We start from the raw sequence: 24,644 nt of genomic DNA, 5'->3' as shown, positions 1-24,644 counted from the left end.
TAGAGTCTTCTCCCCATCCCAGCATTCAGCAAACGCATTCACACATCAGCTTCTGAGCAGGAATCTGAGGGTAAGTTTAAAACTAGGGCACTGGGAAACTTTTCTTTAGGATTCTGACACTTATATGAACATTTATTGTGTTCTTATGCTGTGTTTTATGTTCAGTTGTAACTCTGTGAAAAGATCTGAGAAGCCAAGTCTGCTGTTCTCCAATTACAGGACATAGCTGTGCATTCCTGAGCATGTTATGTAATTTTTACATTTTCGTGAATCCAATCACAGGGACAATTGCTTCAGATTCTGAACCAAAAGAGAGTTTATTTAGACTTCTGCCTTTTATGTAAATGTGACATCTGAGTGCTTTTAGAAAGTCTAACTTCACAAACTTCATCTCTGACTCAAGAAAAGATTGCTTTGTCTAATGTTTGAGTCACTTCAAGCCCATGAATCATTGCTAAACCAGATATTTGGTCAGACTCTCACTCACTTTTATGTAATGGGTGGAAAGTCTGAATGTTGCTGGACACAGAATCTAAGTGACATTCACCCTCCAGACGTCCATATTTCGACCAGGATTGACTGCCCATTGTAGTTGTAATGAATGCTGAACCATTTTCACTGCACAAATGAACTGATCTCCCCCCTTCCCATCAGCTGGTTCAAAAACACAAAATTTTTTTCAGCTGTCGTTAGGCTGAAGCTCTGCGGTCGGTTTCCATGAGGAGCTCTTTTAAACAGACAGCCGGCAAATTTATAGGATTAACCTATTCATCTTGGATTGCCTTCTTTTTTTTCTGGATTTACTTAATTTTCCACCATTTGGGGCAGCCACTGCACCAGATTGGTGAAGTAAGTAATGGCTTCTTAGGAGATCTGACTGTTAGCTCAGTGTAAATACTGGAGGCAGTGAGCAAAACTTGTGGTTTCACCGAGTGCCTTGAGACAGACTGTTAGCTAGAAACAACAACTTTCACTGAAGTCTTTGCTGGTTGGAGACAATATAACACACAAATCACCAAATCTAAATGAGCTAGATAGCTACCGTTTGATCTGTTGGGGCTGTTGTTTTTACACTGCCAGTGGTTTTGACAGAGAAGGTCGTGGTGTCATGCTTTTTGGAGTCAGTTTGTGTACTTTCTCATTGGAAAAAAATCACATCAGCTTTCAAAGGCTTCGTTTCTTTTTTATGTGTCTGGAAATCCGTTAAGTTGACTTTGGGTTCACAGGTTCCCAGTGATGATTAAAAAAAAAAGTTTGATATGTGTCATATGGAGTTATATGAAGTTAATAAGTTATAGACTTTTCTTTTCTTTTAAACTTTAGTCCACCTGTTTCCTTTTCTTCTTCTGTTCTATTCAAAACATTTTCTGTCCAGGACAGTAAAGGTATTGGTGCCTTAGACAGAACAGAGTGTCTCCTCCACACGCTGAAGTATCTTTGGGTCAGACACTGAACACAACGTTGCTTCACTTTTTTTTTTTTTAAACCTATAAGATTAGAAGGCGATTGACACATTTATCTACTTAAGCATTCATGGTTTTGACTGTGTGTGCTTACTTTATTTCTGGTTTCTGTATATTAACTGGACAAGCTGACTGTAACTTGTAGAAACAATGGCACACAGAAGTGAAATAATGCAAAGCATATAAAATCTTTGCTTCTTGGTCCAGTTGGTGGAATCTGTTTTAAGGACTGGTCGGCTGACCTCATGTCCCACGTTTTGGGAGCACTGCTTGAGACGATAATTGATGGTAGGTCTGACATTTGTTGGGTCCCTGTCAGTGCTACGTTTATGCTGGGTTGTGCTTCTGAGAGTAGAATACATTTGAATACTTCAGCAAACATGTATGTGATCGGCAGGATTCGTGCATTTTCATGTCTTCTGAGGTTTGATGAAAAACTTGGCGAGCAGCTGGTGAAACTCCTCATCTGCAGCATTGGTCAGGTTGGTCTTGTCACAGCCTCAGGACACAGATGCAGGGTCCCTTCACAGTCAAGAATGTTTATTTAATATAAACAGCAGGTTGAGGATCTCCAGGCAGAACAAACAAAGAGGCTGTGAAACTCCTAACGCACTGTCCTCAGTAACTATGGTTGAGGAGGGTGCAGCTGTGAAAGATATCCAAAACAAAAACCTCTCCACTCTAGGAGGAAAATAAAGGGCTATTAAAGATAACAAAACTCTCACGCTCTCCTATTGAGGCATACTTAAACAAAAGAAGCTCTCAAAGACAGAGGCACTATGAAACTTGAACAATTAACTTAAAGCACTCCTTTAATGGAGGCACAACAGGATCACTAGAATACAGAACACAAAATCACTCCTCTAGTGGAGGCACTATGAAACAATCAAAACCCGAAACACAACACTCCTCTAACGGAGGTGTCTATAAAACATTTAACAATAACCAAAAACCACTCCTTAATGGAGGAAACAAGAACAGGCTAATTACCATGGATAAACTAGAGCTAAATGATAAATTACAAAACAAAGGATATGCTCTGCAAGGGGATGGCTACACTACAGGCTCAAGGAAGCTGTGGATTTCTGTGGTCAAGACTCTAGACTGAGTGAGGCTCACGAAAGGAAACAACACACTAGCACAAGACAAGGGAGACGCAGACTATTTGAGCACATGAGGAACCAAGGGGAACAGGTGGAAACACTTTGGGAATCAGGGAAGACAAGCAGACACTTGACACAGGAGGAAGAGCAAGGTACCTAAAATGAGAGGGAAGTTAATATTTCAAAATAAAACAGGAAATGACGAGACAGGACATGAATCAAAACGTAAATGTGACAAGTCTCATGATACTGAGTCTCAATTTATCTCTTGAAAAGCAATCAGAAGCTTTACTTGAAAATTTGATTAATACAATATAAACACTGATAAATTTCTCAATAACAAGCACAAGTCATTTTAAGTTTTAGTTGATAAAATATATTGTAAGTAATATTAGTTTTATTCATTGATGTAGCTGATGAGCCAAACTATCAGGCAGCTACTACCTAAATGTAACTCCTTTACTACAATTTAGATTCTGGCTTAATCTGCCGATTATTTTCACAATCAGTGAGTAAATTTTAATAATAAGAATGAAAAAACTGTACTTAATCCTCAAAGTGGCATCATCAAAACGCCGTTTTTGTTCAAGATTCAGCAAAATCTCGAATTGATCAAAGCTATTGTAAAAAAAAGCAGAACATTCACACCTTTAAAAAGAGGAAATTATGAAATGTTGGTATTTTTAGATAAATATTGACTTAATCATCATCAAAAAGAATTTTTTTCTATCAGTTTGGATGAAAACTGATTACATTTAGTCAAAATATTCATTTGAAAATTTCCAGGTAGTAAAAAAATAAAGCAACATTTTCCTCTGAAATGTAGTAGACATTGATTATGAAGTTAAACGCATTGTAAATACACAAACTCAGGTTTGTAATTCATTGCAGTACAATTTATCAATATCTACTATGGCTTTTATTCTTCTAAAACACTTGCAGCATGGGTTCACATCCATCTAACTTTATGAGCCAGAAACCTGTGTCAGCCACCAGCTGTGTGTCTTTGAAAGTTAATGGACAGAGTTTAAAAAACTATCCATCAGACTGTTTTATATGACTTTAACTGATGTTTTATTTGCAAGACAGAGGAGTGAAGAATCCTTAAAACCTTTAAATTTTACTGAAACTAATCTTGAAACTGGCAAAACTTAAATTCATGGTTAAGAAAAGCATCAAAACATGTATTGTATATAAGAGGGAATTCTGTCAGATGGACTGACCTCAAAAATCTCTGCACTGTGCTTATAATATCTCACACAGGATAAACATCATGTTGAACCGAACCAAAATACATGTGGAAAAACAGCTACTTACAGTGAATATGCTATACTTGATAAATCTCCTTTGTTAAATGCAACTCAACGTCAGTAGAAGAATGCTGCGGTCAGCTCTGTCCAGCCTTCAAAATTAGACGGGGAGTCATGTTCCTGCTCCGATATTATTGCCAAAACCAGAAAACTTACCCAAACCTTTGGAACCACCAAGCTATCAAAACAGCATTTTCTGTGGAATCCCAAAGCAGTCTCCTCGGTTATAATTTCCTAACTGTGTGTGTATGTGAAATTCAATAAGGGCTCCTAGTGCCAAACTAGCCATATTATTGACGTTCAGGAAGAGCGAGCCCATCACAGACCCTTTGTGTGTGAGTGTGAGACAAAGTGTTGATTCAAACCAGCTGTCCAAGTGTCCACATCCCCTTTCTCCATGTTGTGGTGAAAGAAAAACGTGATGGATTAGAAAAAAAGAGAAAAAAACCCACCTCAGAGCACTGAGGTTTATTTATATCCAACCTTTTTGTTTTCACATTAACACTAACTTCACCCATGTATACTGGAATATTATGGTTCATTGTAACTGTACTTTTATGTGTTGTTGTGTCAACACACGTGGAGATCACATTTGTCTCCTGTGGGCTTTTACCATTTGTTTTAATTCATTAACCTTTTAATGCTCAGCTGGTATGTAGAGCACATTTTAAATACTTTCTCTTACTAAAAATGTCTGGAGGAAAACTCAACTGAGCCATCTCTACCTCTGTTTGGGTATGTAGGCCTAATGCAAACAGTGAGTATATTTTATGCAGCTATGTTGTCTCATTTTCATACTTTTAAAAGTAGCACCTCTCAATCAATTGTTTGAAAACACAGTTCTTATAATTACGGCCCAGAGTAACTGAAAAAGAAAAGATTAATGTTCCACACGGAGGAATTTGCAATCCATAGCGAATTCCTCCGTGTGGAACATTAAATAAATTTAAAGCAGCTGAGATATGGCGCAAGATGATCAAGTGACATTGAGGTGGGGGGATCTTAAATCCAGTGAACTTTGGCGTACGTGTTCAGATCCCTCACTTAAAGGGAAATTCCACCAATTTTTTTGATTTTCATTTCCTCAGTGTTGTCTCATGTGTTACCGACAAGGCACAGGGACAGCAAAGATGACTAAAAGGTATCTTTTAATAAGTTTCATTAGCTTATACTAGTATGGGTGTCAGAGGCCAAGATGCAGTAAGGGTTTGGTGCAAATTTTAGACAAAACTTGTGCATTTTTGTGGATTTTAGAGCTGAGTAAGATTATGTGGGTGGACAAGTTTTTAAAGAAGGAACCATGTGTTTTGAATCTAGGAAAATTCTACTAACAGAGATGACCTTCATATTAAAACACAACATGCAATGAACTATTTTAACAGTTAAACAAATATATCTTTATTTAATACACTTGGTTCACCACTCAGAAGAAAAGGAGTGAAGTTAGATCAAATCTGGAATTGTACCTCAAGCTTTTGTTTTATATAAGTTTCCTCTATTGCACCCCCTGAGTTACTGAAAAGAATATACATGTTTTGAGAAAACGTTTTCAGGATAGTAAGTCATATAAGTCATTCAGGAGCATCAAAGTGCAGGTTATTCTCGATAATATGTTGAAGGAATATGGTAAAAAACTGGAGACATTCATGATAAGATACAAAAACAATGAGCACATTGAGTTATGTGATGTTGAAATAGTGTGGAATTAATCAGAAATGAGTCAATGGTTTGCTTCAATGAGCTCTGAATGCTTTAAGTAATTTAAAAGGTCACATATTTTTTTTAAAAACTGGTTCATAATTGAGTTTGGTAAAACTCTAGATGTACTTGAAATAGGTTGTCAAACGTTGTTTTGATCAAGATCAACTTTATTATCCCTGAGGGGCAATTTGCTTTGCAGCCTAGTAACACACACACACACATACAAGGTAAAAGATTGCCACGGTATTTGAGACACACAAAATTAAACAACAGAGTTCAAGAGATGTACGGAACAAATGAGAACTTATTTCTATTTATTCTACATCGGAGCAGAGACCCTTCCTTCCTGAAGGCTGCAGCTGATGATCAGAAAACAGAGAGTGTGCAACCTCCCACGATCCTCTCCGCCTTCTGCATAGCCCTAACTTTATACAGGGGAGGAAGATCATTTAACTTTATTCCAGCAATTTTGCATCAGTGTTTATGTCAGTAAAATGTGTAAGGTCAATATTATACGTTGTAGGATTATCAAACATATTGTAATATGTAATATGGACATTAATGTCATAGCTGTTCTTTAAACTGTTCCTATAAACTGAGTGACGGCTGTACAGCATGTATCTAAACAGAAAAAAATAAATACATCAAAAGTGCACAAGTTTTAGTTTTTTGTGCTTTTTCTGAGATCCACACAGGCTACAAACTATTCAGGCTGAAAAATAAGTAAAAACACCCTCTGAAACGACTCATTCGGTTATGTTAAAAGTTCTTAAATCTTATCTAACTTGCCAAGAAGGAATTTTAACTTCCTCCCGTTTCTGTTGGTGGTCATGGCCGCAGATGGTAGGTTTTTTGATCCAACATGAAAAAATGTTTGTTTGATAGTACTTATTGTACCGACCAACACCCTGCTCAACGGGAAAGCCCAAAGAGCTCAGTGCAGATCTCAGGAATGTCTCTTGGAACCATTCTTTCTAAACAACCGCAGCCTCCAAGATCATCAGCTCAAGCAATCGTAGTCATAGAACTCTTAAGTTCTTAGGAATTGTAGCCACTTTTGTAATATCTGAAAAACCCAAACCCCAGTATGATGAGGACTACTTCAGGAACTTGCAGGGCTGATGTTGAAGGCTGATGTCGCCATGGACCAGAAAATGAGCAAAATGCAGCTAGAAGCAGTTCACAAACAATCTCAATCCGGCCCTTTTGACTTCCTCAAATAAAAACAAAGCAACCTAAAAATCAATGATAAAAGTATTTAGTTAACAAATATTAAGGTGAGTGAAAACAGTCAATACTGCCATATCACTTGTTTACAACAGAGAGCAGTGATTATTTTAAGAGTTTGAGTTTTTTTAAGAAGTTTTCCAGTCCAGTGACTGGCAATAAGGTTTGCAGTTGTGATAGATGGACCAGACCTTTGGGGAATTAGAAGTTGACTCCGAATGTTGTATTTTTCAGTTCAACAGCGGTGCATTTGAAGTCCCAGGGCAGTGTGGTTCTTTTCAGGCAGTGTGTCAGAGATGTAGCATTATTACTAAAGTTCAAACATATGACTGATTGGAAAAAAAGGAGAAAAAAGGAAAAGTCATAGAATTGTCTTCCAACTTCATATCCAGTGTTTTTACAAAGCAGTCAATCATCCACAAATTAATAACAAATGTTAGCAACATGGTGTCATATAAGATCGCAAAACAGTCCGTATTACGTAGGTGGCCGGTGTTCTCTTAATATGTTTCAGTTCAGTTATGGTCCTTCAGTTATGTTAACTAAGTCAACATGACCTTTGGCCACCCCCACCATACCTCAGATACTGCGTCCCAGAAAGAAGCTCCTGCTCCAAAATCAACACCTTCAAAGCTGAACCTTCTGGGTGAAACTTTTTTTGGCCCCACAAAACAAAGATCGAGTGGTGTCAGAACGACCAGAATGTTTGTCTTTTGGAGCAAAAGTGAGAAATCCAAATACAAGAACAACACGAAACATGACAGTGGTTAAATTTAACTTAAACTTACCCGGAAACCGTCAGCTAAATTTATTCGGTGTTCTGACAGACAGTCACAGCACAGCAAAGCTGTTGGTGAGAATGAAGAAAGCAGCATAACGTTTCAAAGTCACAAAGTCTGGGCTCCGGTCCTCTTGAAAATATGTGCTGGATATGTGGGTCCATTCAAGAAAATCAACAAATTCAAGCAATTCTGTTTGAAAAGTGGCCAAATATTTAAACAGAGATCATTCCAGAGGCTTGTTGATACTGCCTGATGCTCCTGGTCAAGGTGAGACTTCATAAGGGGCTTTAAGTTTTAAGTATTTAAAGCCTGTTTGTATATTATTTTTTACCTTATATTGATTTTTTTTTTTAAAAGACAAGCTTATTATTGATTAAAACGTGTGCACCATACTCTTGCTTTTTTCATTAAGGATGTATTTTATGCCTTAAGAACACAGTTGAAATAGCTAATTAAAAGTTCATATTGACATGACATCCATGGACATGAGTGCATGTAAACATCCAACAGGAACTATAACTAGTAACCATGATCCTGTTGAACAAGCGCCAGGCAGCCTCACATCACAACAGGAAGCCTGGGCTAATGATGACAAAATCTGCCTGTCTACACCACAACAGGCATCATGTCAGTGTCTCTCATGGAGCTGAAGGTTTTTGGCTGATATAAAACAAGGCTGTTTATACTCTCACCACGGACAAATGTCAGAGGAAGCTGCCAGGAAAAAGCCACTGAAAAGAGCTGCAACTGTGAAAACTGAGACATTTCCAAAACATGTCCGCACTCAGACCTTCTCATTTTGGCATAATTCAGCTCAGCCACACATGAAGCACACAAGTTTGTATTTAGAGCTGTGAGTGGCTCAAGAAAACTCTTTTTTTTTCCTCATTAAATGTTCAGCTCCTTTTAATTTAAGTGCAATCTTGAATCCAAACTAAGGCACAATATTTATGCAAATTTAGGCTTAGATTAAGAAAAGAGGAAAAAAATTAGATACTGTGTCCTGTTTTTCTAGGGGATCTATGAGTGGCGGTCATGCGACACTTTAACCGGGGGCCATTTTGATGATTGGATCACCAATATTCTAAAACTGATTTCTAAAACATTCTTTGCAAAACAGAAAGATAGGGCCAAATGGCAGGGCCAAGGAAAGAAATTGGGCTTAAATGTATTATGGAAACAATATATACTAGCGTACTAAGACTCTACATTATAACTCTGTTTTGTTGCTAATATCTTCACACTTTATTGTCAGTATTTTCTAATATATGTAGAAATTCTACCTGCAGTTAAATTAATTGAATTCAAATAGCACCAAGTTGCAACATTAAGTCATCTCAGCGAACTTTCCAAGAGAATTCTTACAATTTCCTTTGAGCAGACACCTGGTAACTTCCCTTTTTAATCTATTCAAACTTTATTGTCATATGTACTCAAGACAAAGTCACACAGCACAATGGAATTCCTATTCTGCTGTCCTCCGGTAACCTATTACGTAAATATAAAGAAACCTCCTGCTGAACCAGACTCCGGGAGGACGATCATCTGTCCAGGACAGGAAAAGAAACAATGGCGGCAAGGAAAGACTGAAATAATAGCATATAGTTATCACTCGACAAGTAGGTCAGGTCAGCAATGAGATAGCCAGAGATACCTGCAAAAAGTTGTGGGGAGAGAAAAAACATACATTTTGAGAAAGACAAAAACAAAGTTATTAAAATATTAAGTCTTTTAAGTCTTAGAATGAGTTATAGTTACATTAGTTAACAGTTCAAAGCATGGCAGTTTCACCATAAAGGCTCAAAGTGACTGTAGTGTCTGTAAATTTTGGTGCTCAGTAGCTACCAGGCACCCGTTATATGTCTACGGCTGATTTAAAAAATCTGGGTATTTCTACATTTTACTCATCTGTGTCACTGTCACAGATGCACAAAATGTGTTAAATGACATTCTTTAGGCTCAAAAACATCACATGCCTACGCTTCCCCTTCAGAAATTGCAACAAGCTTGTGAAACTGTCACAAATGCAATTATTTTTTCACGCTTATAAGTAGGTAGGAGGTGTTGGACAGTGGTGTTACTCTACAACTATTTGTCATATCATTGAAGGTCCCCGCAGCAGCCTGATACTGAACATCAAATTGAACTCATAGCAGAGTAATTATTCCCTCTATTACTGAGTATTGCATAGGGTCTAAAGTAATTTCCCACTTGTTACTTTTGAATGCTACTGAATTTCTTTTCCTTGTCTTCTCAACCAGTGAAGGTTGAAAAAATTAAACACCCTCCTCTCTTTCCCACAGTATCCTAAATAGTCAGAATGCTGCCTGAAACCCTCCTGCAGCCGTGATGCCTGCCTTCAGCCCTCCTGCGCCCCTCCTCTTCATGCTGCTGTGTGCGGCGGCAGCTCTACAACGATTTGACCTCTATCTGGCTTGTGTCACCCACAATAGCTTTTTCTACTACTCATGCAGCCAAGAGCCACAGCCCTGCAGTGCCTCCTCCCTGACTGACAGCAGATGCAAAGACATCCGCTCCCAGCTACACTCTGCCCTAGATTCTGAGATAAAAACTTTAACGGTTTGGTTCACTTCGCCACCCAATGTGTCCCGTTTGCTCAACAACTTGGATGTGAGGCACCTAACACTGATCCGCTGTGGTCCTGGAGGATCCAAGGGAGCACCCGATTTTTCCCTGGATGAGTACTTTGCAGTGAAGCGCCTTGAGAGGTTGACTGTGATAAACCTACCGGAGAGGCCGTTTCCTCACTGCCCCGAAGCAAACAGAGCCAAGAGCTCCGACTTAAACACTGACCCAGACATAGATAATGGTTTTCACTTTGACACAAACAGATACAACAGGGACAGAGACACCAATATGGACCTGGGTGCAGACACAAGAAGAGACTCTTTGGTTGCGTCTCAGATCCAAGACATCTTCCTGGGCAGGGAGCTCGGAGCGGCGTATCACGAACAGGTCAGATTGGGAATCATCCACAGCTCTGTGCTGGACTGGGGAGCAGCACTCAAGGCCTACACAATCCAAACACACATAGACAGTGACGGTGCTCTGCCTTTCCCTGGCCTCAAACTGTCAAAACTAGAAGAGACATCAGTCATATATGTCAGCTTTGTGTACTGATGAAAAGTTATTTTCTGGAGGAAGATGGCTAGTGTTCAAAGGAAAAAATAACTTTTATATCATCTTTTTCTAGCAGGCCTCACTTCTGATTTACATTTTTGCTTAGCAATAATCCCTTTATCCTCTTAAAATGGGAGATAAGATGGTTGTTAGTTGACTGATTATGCTGCCTTTATAGTTTGTTACACAAATTCACGCAGACATTTGGCTGGAGATAAAGTATTAAAATGATCATTTCAAGCTATGTGCACCACGATGGCTCTAAAACTTTGTTAGAGTAAACAAAGAGAAGCATTAGACACTGATCAGGAACTATTCCCTTCATATCCAGTACTTTTTTAACCTTTTTAACTTGCAAAACGTTTGCAAAAAAATTCAGAAAGCCATCTGATAACTGTCCAACTTCTCTTACATGAACTGAAAAAAAAAATTGATAGTGTTTGGGACAGTTCTTGAATAATTTTTCTGGTATATACGTTTTTGATTGGCTTGTCCTGTAAGTTTGGTCATATCTGCTCCAAATGACCTAAAACGTTGCACAGCTATTAACCAGCATGGTAGCACATGCTAAATTGTAGGCAAACACTCCAAAACACTAGAAAATGTTGTTATGTGTTTTCATCTGATACCTATATTGATCTGCTACACAAAACAAAACAAAAAAAGATGTTGTAAAAGGAAGGTCTTTTGAATTTTTTTGCGCTTTAATTGGACTCTGTGAGCTTCGGCCTTGAAACGAGCCCCATAGCAGCTCAGTGGGGTTTTTTCAGCTCATGATGTCATTGATTTTTAATGCTGTGAACAGATGCATTGTTCTTTGTGTTTGCGACCAGCATAGCTACAATGTGACACTCTGACTCTGAACTCAAACTATGTCAGTGTTTGGCGTTAAGCATGGGAATGAAATGTTGAACGCAGGACATTTGTTTCATATTAGAATAACAAGAAACCTGCTCAGTGCTGATTTGGCTTTAATCAGTGATGTATTGTATTTCTTCTTTTGCTAAGATATAGAAGATTTGAAGGAAGATGATGAGCAAATTAGTGCAAAGCTCAACAGCTTTCAAGAGTTGACTTTTAGCTCTTTCTTTCACAGCAGACAGTCTTCAGGGGTCAGAGCACTGTGTAGCCTTTAGTGGCAGCACTGGCGAGATCATTTTACTTCTCAGTTTAAGCCACCAGATGGCAGCAGATACGTTTGAGCCAGAGAGGGACAGATAAACTACTGTAAAGGGATGAAGAAACTTAATTAATAATAATAATAATAATAATAACAAAAAGTTGTGTAAAACTCCGATAAACCATTCATTCAAAATGTCTCACCAAAAGCTTGTGCCAAAATGAAATAGTGAAATAGTCCATGGAGGTTCTAGTATCAGAAGTAAATAAAGCAGGATTTTATGTTTAATTGTTCAAGATTCAAATGAATAATTTCTACTTGTAACGCAAAAAAGATGCACATTATTTACATGGCTTATCAATCTAATTTAATCAGTTTTGAGTCCATATTTGATGAGGTGTTCAAATTAAGTCACAAATCATTGTGGCCAAACCTCCTGTTTAGCTGTGTGCAAAGGAAATATTGTAGACACATAAACTATTTCATATAGATTATTATAATATAATAATAATTCATACGTATAAGTAAATTATTGCAATACAAATTACGATAGTTATAATATAATTCCATATAACTGGTTTGCAAACCACAGCTAAGATGCGTTCAGTCTGGCATGTTGAAGATTGAATGTGTTCATGATTTGATTTGTTTAAATTTTTTAAAATGTGTTTGACATGAGGCGCAGCTTCGTTCCTCTGCCTCTTCTGTCTATGGCTGCATCTGTGCTGCCCTTTCAAGAGATGCCGCGCACGCACACGCGCTGACACCTGCTAGACAACTGCTTATTAGCATGATAAAATGTGCGGCCCATCTTGTTAAGCGCACTGTGGACTGCAAACTGATGCCGCCTGATGTTCCCGCACCTGAGAGGTCAATCACCGGGGAAGACGCCGGCGGCGGTGGGGAGGAGGCAAACCCGGAAACCAACCATGTGCGTGTAAAGGTCGCTCTGAACTGAGGACGAACTACCTCCAGTCAAAATCAGATCAATTACATGTTCACTTTGCCACACTTATGAGAAACCACTCGGTAAATATCAGCCAGTCTACAAAGGTGGACGGAAACAGACCAAACTGGGCTCTGCCTCTTCTGCTGCCACCCTGCCGCCGTCTCCTCACCGGCAGTTTAGCAGTAAAGCATTTTTATAATCAGACGTTATTGTTCGCCGCCTCCTTGTGGGAGATGCGCCCATGTTCATTTTTTAAAAGGGCAAATCAGCCATAATTCAGTTTATAAACTGCGGCGCGCAGGGGAGAAATGCCTGGATGAATATTCATGAGAGTCCGCCCGAACTGCCACGCTCGGTGATTCATTAGGCATATGTAAATATCACTCACTTTAATTGGCCCTAAACTGACTCAACATAATGTTGTCATTAGCGAATTATTACTTATTTGTGATACTAATGGTACGGTATGGCGCGCAGAGCCGGGCTCCACGTATATGATTGCAATTACAGCTCTTTTTATTCACAGGGTGACTGCGGTCTGATGGATCTGCGGCAGTCCGTGTCTGTGTGTGCGTGCGCGAGCGCGAGCGTGTGTGGCGAGCCTGGCAGCGTGTGGCTAAAGTGTCAACATTCAATTTCTCTCATATAAGAACGATTTGAGTCTTGATAACTCTGTTCGTCTCACTGCAGGAAGCCTATTCTCTAGACTAAGTTCAGAATGTTTTTTTCCCTCAACTATTTTAGCCCTAATGCTAATTGGTAAGTACACAGAATAAACGAAAAACATAGCAAATCACCAATTACCTAAAAAAAAAAGAAGAAAAGAAATCAATTTAAGCTCAAATTCAGAAGAAACACAAGCACAGCATGCTGAGTAAGACATAAATAGCCAGGCTTAATTTTTGTATTGAGTACAGTGACCTCAGGTTTTAAACTATGGTTTCAAAGAATGAACATGCAGAAATATAATCAACATGTTTCTCTACACTGACAAATTGGCAGGCCTCTGACTATCATAGCTTAATTTCTAAATCATCCACAAACTGATGTTTATTGGACTGACTGCATTCCAAAAAGTTCTTGTAAATGAGTAACAGTCGACATTTCGAGGGTGCTCAGAGAATTATTTGATGGCCTTATTATCAACTGAGAATTATCTTGTCAGTGCTGATGTTTTAGGGTGCCTTGACAGAATAAGAAACAAATTGTATACCCATGTGTATATATTTTTCTATATAGAACATATAAAAGGTCCATACATTGTTTAGTGTTTATCGCTTTGTGTTGCAGTGCTTGGTCATGGGAAGCAATGTATGCATTTATGCAATTAATACTCGCCCGTTGTGATATGTTTACTGGAGCGGTTCTGTGTGAGTCAGTTTGATACTCTGAATATTCAGTCAATGACAGGAAACTGTTGGCAATGCTGAGTGTTAAACTACCTCTCTAGCTAGTTACAGCTGTACAAAACAGTTCAATAAAAGGTGTATGACTACACTGATGGTGTGTTTATGTGTTGTTGGGAAAGGAAAATTGTACATTGATGTTGGAGATAAATAAATGTGACCCTCATATGATTGTACCCACTATCTTCTAAACAGTGTAAATGTAGAGTTCAACACTGATATTGCTGGCCTGAAATGACCACTTTCAGCTGTCAACAGGTTTAATTTCATCATTACTGAAATGCTCTGTCTTAAATCTCTTGTTACATACTGACTTGGGGAAAACAGCGATGCATTATGTGGCTAAACTGAAGTCACATTGTCAAAGCGTTTCACATAATCAACAAAAACAGAAGTGTACAAGATCCTTGTTTTTTTCACACAAAATGCACTTGATAACCACAGTTTCCAAACTCCGCCACCTGCATAACACAATACATTTACCACAGTTTTAAAAAGCCAGCATATACCAAGTAATGTTTGTGTGAAGGTGTGGTGGAAAGCAGGAGAGAGTAGAGCTACAGCATGGGTGTTCTTGTTAATGAAGCCCTGAGATTTCAGCAGTTCGTTTTCAATTTCGAACACAGAAAACATTACAACCTAAGACAGAGGAAAAAAAGGGGCTGAAGCAAATTTCTAATTAACTGTTGATACATTTATAACAATCAATAAAGTGTGGAAAAAGTGTGTCATTTTAGTTTTGTTACTGCTTGAGGAACAATGCTTTCTTAAAGAGAACTGTTTTGGCATTTATTATTTTTTGCACGAACATACTATAATTGTTTTTGTGGCTACCGCACCCTCTGAAAGAAGAAACAAGTTTACTTATGTTGTATTATGTTTTAATTGGTTGGTCTTCAGAGCTGAGATTCACTTTTTGGTGAAAATGCATGAGGATGATGCAGATGTTACATGGAGTTTTGTAAAAGGTTCTTCAGTATTAGTGATGCTTGTTTGTCTTCACTCTCAGATTTATTTTCTTAACTCACAAAGTTCATTTACCTTCAGAAAACAAGTCTCAGCATCATGTTTTAGGCATTTACCCAAATCCCCTAACTGTTACTGAGATAAACTGCTGCTGTATGAAAAAAAGAAGAAGAAAAACCTCCCTGCTTGTCACAGCCTGCGCAACATGACTCGGTTTGGAGCTGTTTTATAGAGGCAGCAGCAGTTTGAAACAACAACCATGACAAAACAGGCCCACAAAACAGAGGGAGAGGCAGAGACAAATAATGATGTGTGTGCGTATGCATCTGTGAGAGACTGCGAGGGAGCTAATAAAGTAACGTGATGGATGATCTCCTTTCTCCCAGAGGGACCAGTGCCATGTAAATTGGCCCACACAATGCATTATGGATAAGGCAGTTGAGATTATAGCTTGTTAATGTGTCCCTCCCCTCTTCTCTCCCCTCTCTCCTTCCCTCTCTTGCATTTCGCTGTGTGCCCTCTATCCCTCTGTTTCGGCTCAGGCAGTGATACGGTCACCTCATTGTTGGGAGGCCATTGGTCTCGTACTGCAGACGGAGAGGGGAGATGGGAGACTGGAACGCTCTGACAAAGTCACCGTGAGGGTTAGTTTCTAATTTGGACACTCTAACCCTGGTTCCAATAGTTGAGGAGTAAGATTTGTTTTTTGCTCTTGCATGGTTGACATGTAGTTATCAGCCATCAATGTCCTAAAAACGAACAAAAACAAGTTCATTAAAGTGTAAGTGTGGGATGTGTGCGTGTGTGGAAAAAAAAAGGACAGCAGCCAGCAGAGACCGTCCAGCAGCAGGAGCCAGGACTGTGGACATATGTCACCTCCCTCCCTCCCTCCATCACCCACACAACACTCCCCTCAGTCCTCCAAAGAGAGTGCACACCCCCAACTCCCCCTTCTATTCCCCCACCCTCACCCCAACTTACAGGCCTGCCCAGGGATCTGTTAGGGCCATCTGTTGAAGCTGGGCTACAGGAGCTGGTCTGGAGGAAATGTTGCTCCAGTGTGGCGGCAGCTACTGCTGCTACTGCTAACTACAAATATTGTTTTGTGTATAAGTGCTTGTGAGTGTCCCAGAGTAGATGGTACCAAACTTATTTGTCCAACAGAAATCAATTGCTATACATTCTTAGGGAACTTTCATCCTCTAGGCTTTGAAGTCTCGATAAGTTATATTTTGATTTTTGGGTACACACATTACATTAATCTGATCAAAATTCAGCATTTCTCATGCCAAAACATGCCCTCTGGTGACTTTTATAACCCATTCCCAAAAGTTTGGGATACTATCTAGAATATAAATAACAAAGTAATAGTACCCTTTATTTACAGTGACTGAATATAGAACAAAGACAACTTATTAATTTTTTTCACCGCAAAATATTGAAATATATCAAAATGTGTAATAATATCCTGTTCCTGGATTAGTGGCAGCTGGGTGGCAGCTACTTCCTATTCAGCTCAACACACAAAAGATGCTGAACACATGAACCACATGTGCTATTAAAATAGATCACTTTGAAAGTCTCGCTGGGGCACCTTTTATGTGACTGTGCGTTTTACACCTAATGATTCATGGGTAAGAGCGCTAAAATAAAGTAGGAATCAAAAGTGCAGGGAAGTAGCAACGTGCAATGACTGCTGAAAAGTTGTGCAGAATGAGTTTGATCCCTTGTATGAAGGTCAGTGTTGAACAAATTCACACTTCACATGAACTAGTTCAAAGTTCAGTTCACACAGATTGAATGTCATGTTCATAGTTCACTATTTGAAACACTGAATAAAGCTCACAGTCCCAAAATGGACTAGTTCATGCTCGTTTCCTCTCTTTTTTATGACCTCTTCTGAATTCTCCTCCCTATATGTTACATAGTGTTATTGAGTGCTATAAAGTGTTTGAACATGGACGCCGCGGGCATTTGAGCAGATGCATACACCTCTTTGTATTTGTTTATCTTATTACTAACCATCAAGATGCTAGAAATAAAACAGTTACTAAGATAAAAAAAAAGTGTTTAGTGCATAGCCTGTTTTATTTGTTCAATTTTGCAAACAGATGAAAGCACAGGAGCCCGCAGAGGCCAAACGCTTCAGACTCACAATTAACATTACACTAAGATGAGGTAAGTTTAGCAGAGGGTGAGGGAAAGGCAACTTTAAAACATCCAGTCATATGAGTAAAGATATCAGAAAGAAAACAGACAGCTGTGCTGATAAAATCAGTCGTGGTGGCAGTACGGGACACTGATGAGGACGGAGGCAATGCACCACAGCTAAAACTAAAGTTCAACTTTCAGCTGTCTTCTGAAAGCTCTTTTTGTTATGGTGGCCGCTGTGGGAGTGTTGCTGGAGAGTTCTACATGTCTTTCACATCATCTTGTTATAACATGTATGGAGATGTAATTGAAACTCAAGCTGTATCTACAGAGTAAGAACAGTATAGATCAGAGTTTTTGAGCCTTCATTGTAAAAACTATCTGCTGGCCTTTACTCCTTCTGCTGTGTGACTGCATTGCAGTAGGTTTGTTCCGAAGATGAAGACATCTCACTTTCTCACAATGTTTCCACTATTTCACTGGGTAACATGAATAAACCTGTAAAAGAAAGAAATCAGTTATTGCAGGCTTATCTAAAGTCATTTCTCTGGATTAGAAACACAGCTGATGTTTCACACTCTGCATTCATATTCCTGCCATTAATCAGCTCACAGGTTAGAAAAATCAAACAGAATGAAGTGTTAAACTCTAAAATCTTTGCTCTCTAAAAACAAATACAGAAGTGGAACAGTTTATTTGATTTGCAATTAATCTGATTAATAGATTTTCCACCTGTAAAGAGTCAAAATGTATTTCTAAATGTACGTCACATGTTCCCGGAGATGGTAACATGTTCAAATTACTCCTTCACTGATAATTCAATTACATGACAGACAAACAGACAAAATGAGCAAATTGTCACATATTAGAAGTCAGAGGCAGAGAATATCATCAGTTGTTGCTTCTTCTTTTTTTTTTTTTTTTTTTTACCTTGCATTAGTATTGAGACGATTTTTCTAATAAAATCATGACCTCCTAAGGAATTGCTAAGGGTTTTGGTGGAACAGGGTTCCACAATCTCACATCATATAAAATGGTCTCGGGGAAGTATGTTTCATTCAGGCAATCTAGACTATGCCAACCAGGCTTACCGTGGTCTGGTATAGGTCTGTGTGTGTGTGTGTGTGTGAGTGTGTGTGTATTTTGGTTGGACCCTCCACCGCTGTGTGTGTGGGTGGTTGCCTCCACCCATTAGAACGGGTCACCTCTCTCTCATGGAGAGTTTTCACGGCTGTGGAGCGGATTAAGAGCAGGCGTAGAGACAGACTGAGGGAGAGGAGGAGAGATTATTGGGCAGGCTGGAAGGAGGAAGGAGGGAATTATAAAAAAGAGAGAATTAACATCACTTCAACATTTCTTTGTGGCACGTAGCTGACACTCATCTGGAGTGCCCGGGTGTACAGTGAGTACAAATGGAAGAACAAGGGTACGCTGGCATCTCATCATGAGCGAGCTTTAGAAAAGTGGAGAGGAGGGAGAGGGGAGACTGTTGGGTTAAACAGAGACCATCCTAATACAGTTTTCATTATGTTAACTCTGTGGCACAACAACACTCACCTCAGGTTAAATCAATGCCGACTAAAATGGTTATAAATGATCTATGTTCAGATTCAGAGGCTTTTTACTCACTTTAATCTGTTTATAAGTGTTATGTGAAATTTATAAAGACTCAACGCTGGAATGGGCACTTGTTTAACAAGCCTTTCTTTTTTTTTTTTTTTTAATTGCAAAATAAAGAGGTCATACAGACTTTACTTCAAACTGTTAAGCCTTAGGCTATCACAAAAAACTTCCAGCTGAAAAACTAGATGAAACAGTTCCACAACTGTGAGGCCTAACTCAACAATGTTTGGCTTTGGGGACATGACATCAATGCAACAACAATTAAACATGACAAATCCACACTTTTTGGTTTAATTCTGCCTGAAATTACAGCCATTTATACCTGAAATTAAGTGTAGCTCCATATTGAATTGACACGTTAAAAGTCTGGTTTTGATCAGACTGAATAGTGTCATGTAAAAGTATTACTATGGATGCACATCAATATCATTATTTATTAATCTCTATCTATCAACAATCGTGGTAAAAACAACAACAAAAAACGATAGACAGAGTTGTTAATGAAGATATTTAGAGGCCAGAAATGATTATTAATTCATTTAGGTGTGAAGATTAAACAAAAATGCAGCCCTGACAAGTTGAAACTCTCCAGCTTTCATGTAATCAAGAATAAAATCGAATGATGTGAACCTTCCAGATTATTTAACACAGCTAAATGTAAAACTGTTACTCTTCAGTGGATCTAAGGATTTGTGTCCAGTGGCTCAAATTTCTCCTTTTTTTATTTGTGAAACTTCTACCAAAACAGTTTATTACAGTCCTCATTTGGAGGTTTGAGCGGTTTGATTGTGTCACAACTTCTATGACTGTGAACATCAGCAGCAATGAACATCATTAATTTAATTTAAACACATTTTAATAACATAATGCATCAAAGTTGATTTACGGTCAATGGAAAAAATAAAATGTACCCATAGTTTTAAGATTTTATGTATCAAGACCTAATTAAGAAAAATCACCTAATCCCCACCTGGTCTTAAAATTTGCTAAATATATCCTCAGATGAGCAACAACACATTATATATTACACTGTGTCATTATTTATTCAACAAAAACTAAACCTAAACCTTGTTACTGCTTCTATAGGAGTTAAGAGGGTAAGTAGCAGCCAGGTGCTGCTAATCAAAAGAGCTCCATTAATTGATCATCAGCAAGTGTGAGAGGCTCTATGAAAACAGCTGTTCAGTCAGTTTTCTGTTCCAGAGCATTCAGGGGTGTGTTAACATGATAACAAGGAGGAAAGACATCAGTAATTGTTCTGTTGTTTGGTTAGTTTCAAACAATCAGCACATCATTTCACAGCGAGAAAGAGTTTACAATCTTCCCAAGCTGCACTTTTGGAAGGGAGAGACGAAGAAAAGAAAATTAAAACATTCTTTTGCCTCCTTTAGGCATCTGTATCACTCAGTAAAATTCCACTTTTGCATATTTTATAAAAACATTTAAAAAACATTTAAAAAAAAAACAAAAAAAATACCCAGTTGCTGCTTAACTGAGTGGGAACACAAGCCCATCGAGATGTGGTGGTGAATATTTACTGTTGTTGTGAAACTTGGAGCTGTACGACTCCTTCCACAGCTATTACTGCTGGGATTTTCTCAGGAGCGACAACTACTGCTCAGGATAAAGGCTGCAATAAGTATAAATTATCATGATTATCATTATGATTTAGAGCTGACGTCACAATTCACTCACACAATAACTGATACGTTGATCATAATTAGCCCACGAATGAGAACATGGCAACATGGCTGATAACTGCAAAGCACCACCTGAATAAACTACAAGATGTTAAGCCATAATGCACAGTGCCACAAACATAGCAGATCAGCACAAACACCTCATGAAAGATGAGTTCAACCCAAGGTAAGATTCAGACAAATACTCAGAAAATTTGCAAACATTTCAAGAGCTACATCTCAGACTCTACAAGCTTCAGTTAGCATGTTGAATATTAAAGACAAAGCAAATGTGGCTTGTTTGGAAGGGTTGCAGGAGAAAGCTTTGACTTGTCTAAAATGAAGATAGCAGTACAGCTTAGTTGCATCTGAACAAACCACCAGACTTCTGGAACAATTTCCTTTGGACAGACCAGACAAAAGTAGTAGTACAACAGAGTTTTTTGGTCATAATTTACAGCATCACATTTTGAAACAGCATATCAGCACAAATGACCATTGTGGAGCACGGTGGGGGAGGGCTAATGATTTGGGCTTGTTTTGCAGCGACAGCACCTGGACACCTTGGATTAATTTCCACCATGAACTCCCCCGTATACCAAAGTTTTCTAGAGTCAAGCATGAGACCATCTGTCTGGCAGCTACAGTAAGGCTGTAATAGGGTCATGTAACAGAACAATGATCCCAAACACAGCAGCAAATCTATAACAGAATGTCTGAAAAAGAAAATCAGGGTGTTGCAATGGTCCGGTCAAAGTCCAGACCTCAACCTGACTGAAATGCTATGGTGGGACCTTAAGACAGCTGTGAATAAGCCAATGCTGCAAACCTCAATGAAATGATGCAACATTATAAAATAAATTGGGCCAAAATTCCTGAACAATGATGTGAGGGACCAATAAAGTTGTACAGAAAATGATTACTTCAAGTTATCGATGCTAATGGAGCTTCCACAAGCTGCTGAATGATCGGATGTACTTTGTTTTTCTGCAGTGCAAATTACCACTTGATTCATTATGTTTGTGCCAGCAAGAATAATAGTTGTAATTCTTTAATGAAGTTACCTTACGATATGAAGTTTGTTGCAATGGTGAAATTAATTCATTCAACATCCTACAGAATATTCCTTTGAAGCTCATTCTCAGTGTTGTAAGAAGCATAAAAAAACACCTGTCAACACGCTTTATAGAAACCACACTGAATAGAGTTAGAAAGCCGACAGCGTTAACGTGTCTTTGAGTCATCTCATGTTTATAATGAATTACAGCCTCGACAGTCGGAGGCGCTTTAACGGGAATAGATCACTGATTTTATGAAATGTTTACTTCACATCTCGGTGGCAGTCTGAACGGAGCATGAAGGTGATTAAAACTTTAAGTGAGTCAAACATTAAACCAGACAAAGTTTCTCATTTACAATTAACAGTTTAAATGATGGTCTTAACGGCTTTCCTTCTCAGTTTATCTATCTCCTTCTCACACACAGATCACCAGCCGGCAGTTGGTCTAAAAGAAGCAAATTCCTCTGCAGCTTTTCCTCAACATCGTAAAGCGTCTGCAGTTAAAGCAATGTTTTCTCGATCCTTCTGCTCTCCCTGACATTTCCAGATAAGGTTGTCGTTTGGTTGATTTGGGGGAATTTGCACACCATATGCTGCTGTGTCAAACACCTACATTTAAGCATCCTACGGCTCTGCGTTTCCTAATAGCTGCATCATTGGAGCTTGTTTGTCTAATGTGCCTGTTAATGTTATTTATTGGGAGTCTGCCCACCATCCAGCTCCTCCGTGCATGCTAAGGAGACAGACATAAGATATGCAAATGCTAATGCAGACTGAACTTCACGGCAGTAAAACAGAACATTTGCATTTAATGTAGCACATAATAAAATGGTTATTAGCATTTTAAATGTATCAAGCAAACTTGAAAGATGTGTCCTGCGCTGGTGTTTTTTTGTTTTTTTATTGCAGTCAAAACACACGTACACATGTAACACATCTTTAACACAAAGTTGAATGATTTGAATTTTGCTTGAGTGACACTCACACAGCAACCTAAGAAAATAAACAAATAAAGTGTTTAGGTGTTTATCATATTACCTCTACTTAAATGTCTTTGCTTCAGACTGTTGGTTCAAATTAATTTCTGAAAACATCTAATTGTTAATACTCTTTAGGAGGAATTTAACTGATATGATGACGCCAATATGTCCGCTGTTGGTGGTAGCTTGTTTTGTTTAACTCTAAAATAACTATATTTGTTGTTGTGCACCTTTCTAGAAACCACTGAGGTGACCTTTGACAGGAGAACTGATTATTTTTATGGACAGTTTATTTTATTCAGTTCACAAGACATGATTTGAATCACAAGGCATAGATATGACAATGTGTAAGCTGTAGGCTTTTGTAACTATCCGACTGTGTATTTTGTAACATGTAAACCCAACCCTGTCCATCTGTACTAAACCTAACCATTTAAAATATCAATCCCAAAGGAAAATAGGACATAATATGTAAATGTTATTACGATTACAATTGCTAACAACAAGCTGAATATCAGCTGATATTGAAAGTTGGGCCTTTATAGTCGTACTTCTAGTTTAATTTGGTTAAGACATTAGAGTAAGTAGTTATGGTTTGGAAAACATCATGGTTAGGAGTTAAAGTACACAATAAAAAAGCATTTTAAAATACATTTTACATTTTTGAAAAAAGCTTTGCAGACATTTTCTTTGTTGCCACGGTGAGGAGTCCCACAACTGCAACGTTAACAGCTCAGGAACCCCAGCACATCAAAAAGTGATGTTTTGGTGGCACCTTATGCATTATAACACCTATATGTGACAAGTGAGGAGTGAGAATGGGTTGATTTTAATTCTGTTTAAACAGACTTTACACTCTATTTTACTCGTCCAGATTTGACTAGTTTAAATGTAGCAGTTATTTTGTTTAGATGTGGGAGTTGGCTGGAGAACATAGCATTGAAATGATCCTTTTTGTGTTTCCACAGATGGAACAATAACTTTATAAACTGCAAGCTGTTCTTTAAACTCTTCAAGTGTCAAGGTTTGACACTTTAAAGCTTTTTTTTTTCAAGAAGGGCTCGATTCAGCTTGTGTCCTCTCCATAAGCTTTTCTGCACGGTTTGCCAAGTTTACTTTGTTAATTGCTGCATGCTTTTTAATTAATTTGAAGTTAAAGTTTAATTTTTAATAGTGAGGCATGAATATGGAAGTGATAACCGTTTGAAGAGTAGAGTAGTCCTATTGATTGTGACCACACAGTAAACCAATTAATAAAACCAACACTACATCACACTATGGTCTCAGATACAGCAAGCTGAGGTCACCACATAAGTTCATTTCATGCGATGTGCACTTGTAAATCTTTACATATGTGTCTCTATTGTTGTAACTATTGCTGGACTGAGCTGCTGTCTGTCTTGGCTAAGACAGAGAATTTTAGTACAATGAGTCTTTTTATCCTGAATAACAAAGAAAGAAAGAAATATCTTTAAATGATAAAGATAAATAAATAAAAAAAATTTCTGGCATGTAGGGTTGAAATTTTCAGAAAGTCCTCCAATTATAACAGTCATATAAGTTGTTTATTCCCTTAGATACGACTCATAATGGCATGTTGTAAGGTACTGCCCCTATGAAGGGCAGAAAGGAAACACAGCTCATGTGAGTGTTTCCACATCAAAGTGGATGCAATTCTCAAGTTTTTAATTTCGAAACCACAAAGTCTTCATAAAGAGGAAGGGGGGGGTTGGCCAGTCTGAAAATGCACAGTGCTTTCAGTCATTCATGCTTTCAAGACGGGAGTTCAAGGCCAAATTACAGCTATGGCTTTAACACTTCTGAGTTGCATTCAGTTAATAAAACAAGTCTTTACTAAAACATTTTTATGACTTCCTGTTTGGGTGAAACCGATAATGTCACTTCGATATGGTTAGAAAACAATCAATGTTAGCATTGAAATGCATTCTTTTAACACCACAACTACAACTATCACCTCCATGG

The 24,644-nt window shown here is 38.4% G+C and overlaps 1 protein-coding gene and 1 long non-coding RNA gene across 2 annotated transcripts; both read left to right on the top strand.

Moving 5' to 3' along the window:
* Positions 1 to 24: 24 nt before the first annotated feature.
* On the top strand, positions 25 to 12,334 carry LOC140312879 (uncharacterized). The gene is made up of 2 exons (XM_072390748.1): positions 25 to 70; positions 9,890 to 12,334. Exon 2 carries the CDS (start codon positions 9,936 to 9,938, stop codon positions 10,725 to 10,727), a length of 792 nt encoding a protein of 263 aa, XP_072246849.1. The 5' UTR covers positions 25 to 70; positions 9,890 to 9,935; the 3' UTR covers positions 10,728 to 12,334.
* Positions 12,335 to 12,346: 12 nt separating this feature from the next.
* On the top strand, positions 12,347 to 14,293 carry LOC140312880 (uncharacterized). Its single transcript, XR_011917009.1, has 2 exons — positions 12,347 to 13,516; positions 13,561 to 14,293. It is a non-coding gene; the product is annotated as an uncharacterized lncRNA (long non-coding RNA).
* The last annotated feature ends 10,351 nt before the right edge of the window (positions 14,294 to 24,644 follow it).

The sequence above is a fragment of the Leuresthes tenuis genome, unplaced genomic scaffold, assembly GCF_036924035.1.
Source record: "Leuresthes tenuis unplaced genomic scaffold, fLeuTen1.0.hap1 SCAF_8, whole genome shotgun sequence".
Taxonomy (NCBI): Eukaryota; Metazoa; Chordata; class Actinopteri; order Atheriniformes; family Atherinopsidae; genus Leuresthes; species Leuresthes tenuis.
This window is presented reverse-complemented; position numbering and strand designations above follow the sequence as displayed.

Bases quoted from the DNA above. Each gene is read 5' to 3' on its own strand.
- LOC140312879 (XM_072390748.1), top strand. From the start codon at position 9,936: ATGCCTGCCTTCAGCCCTCCTGCGCCCCTCCTCTTCATGCTGCTGTGT.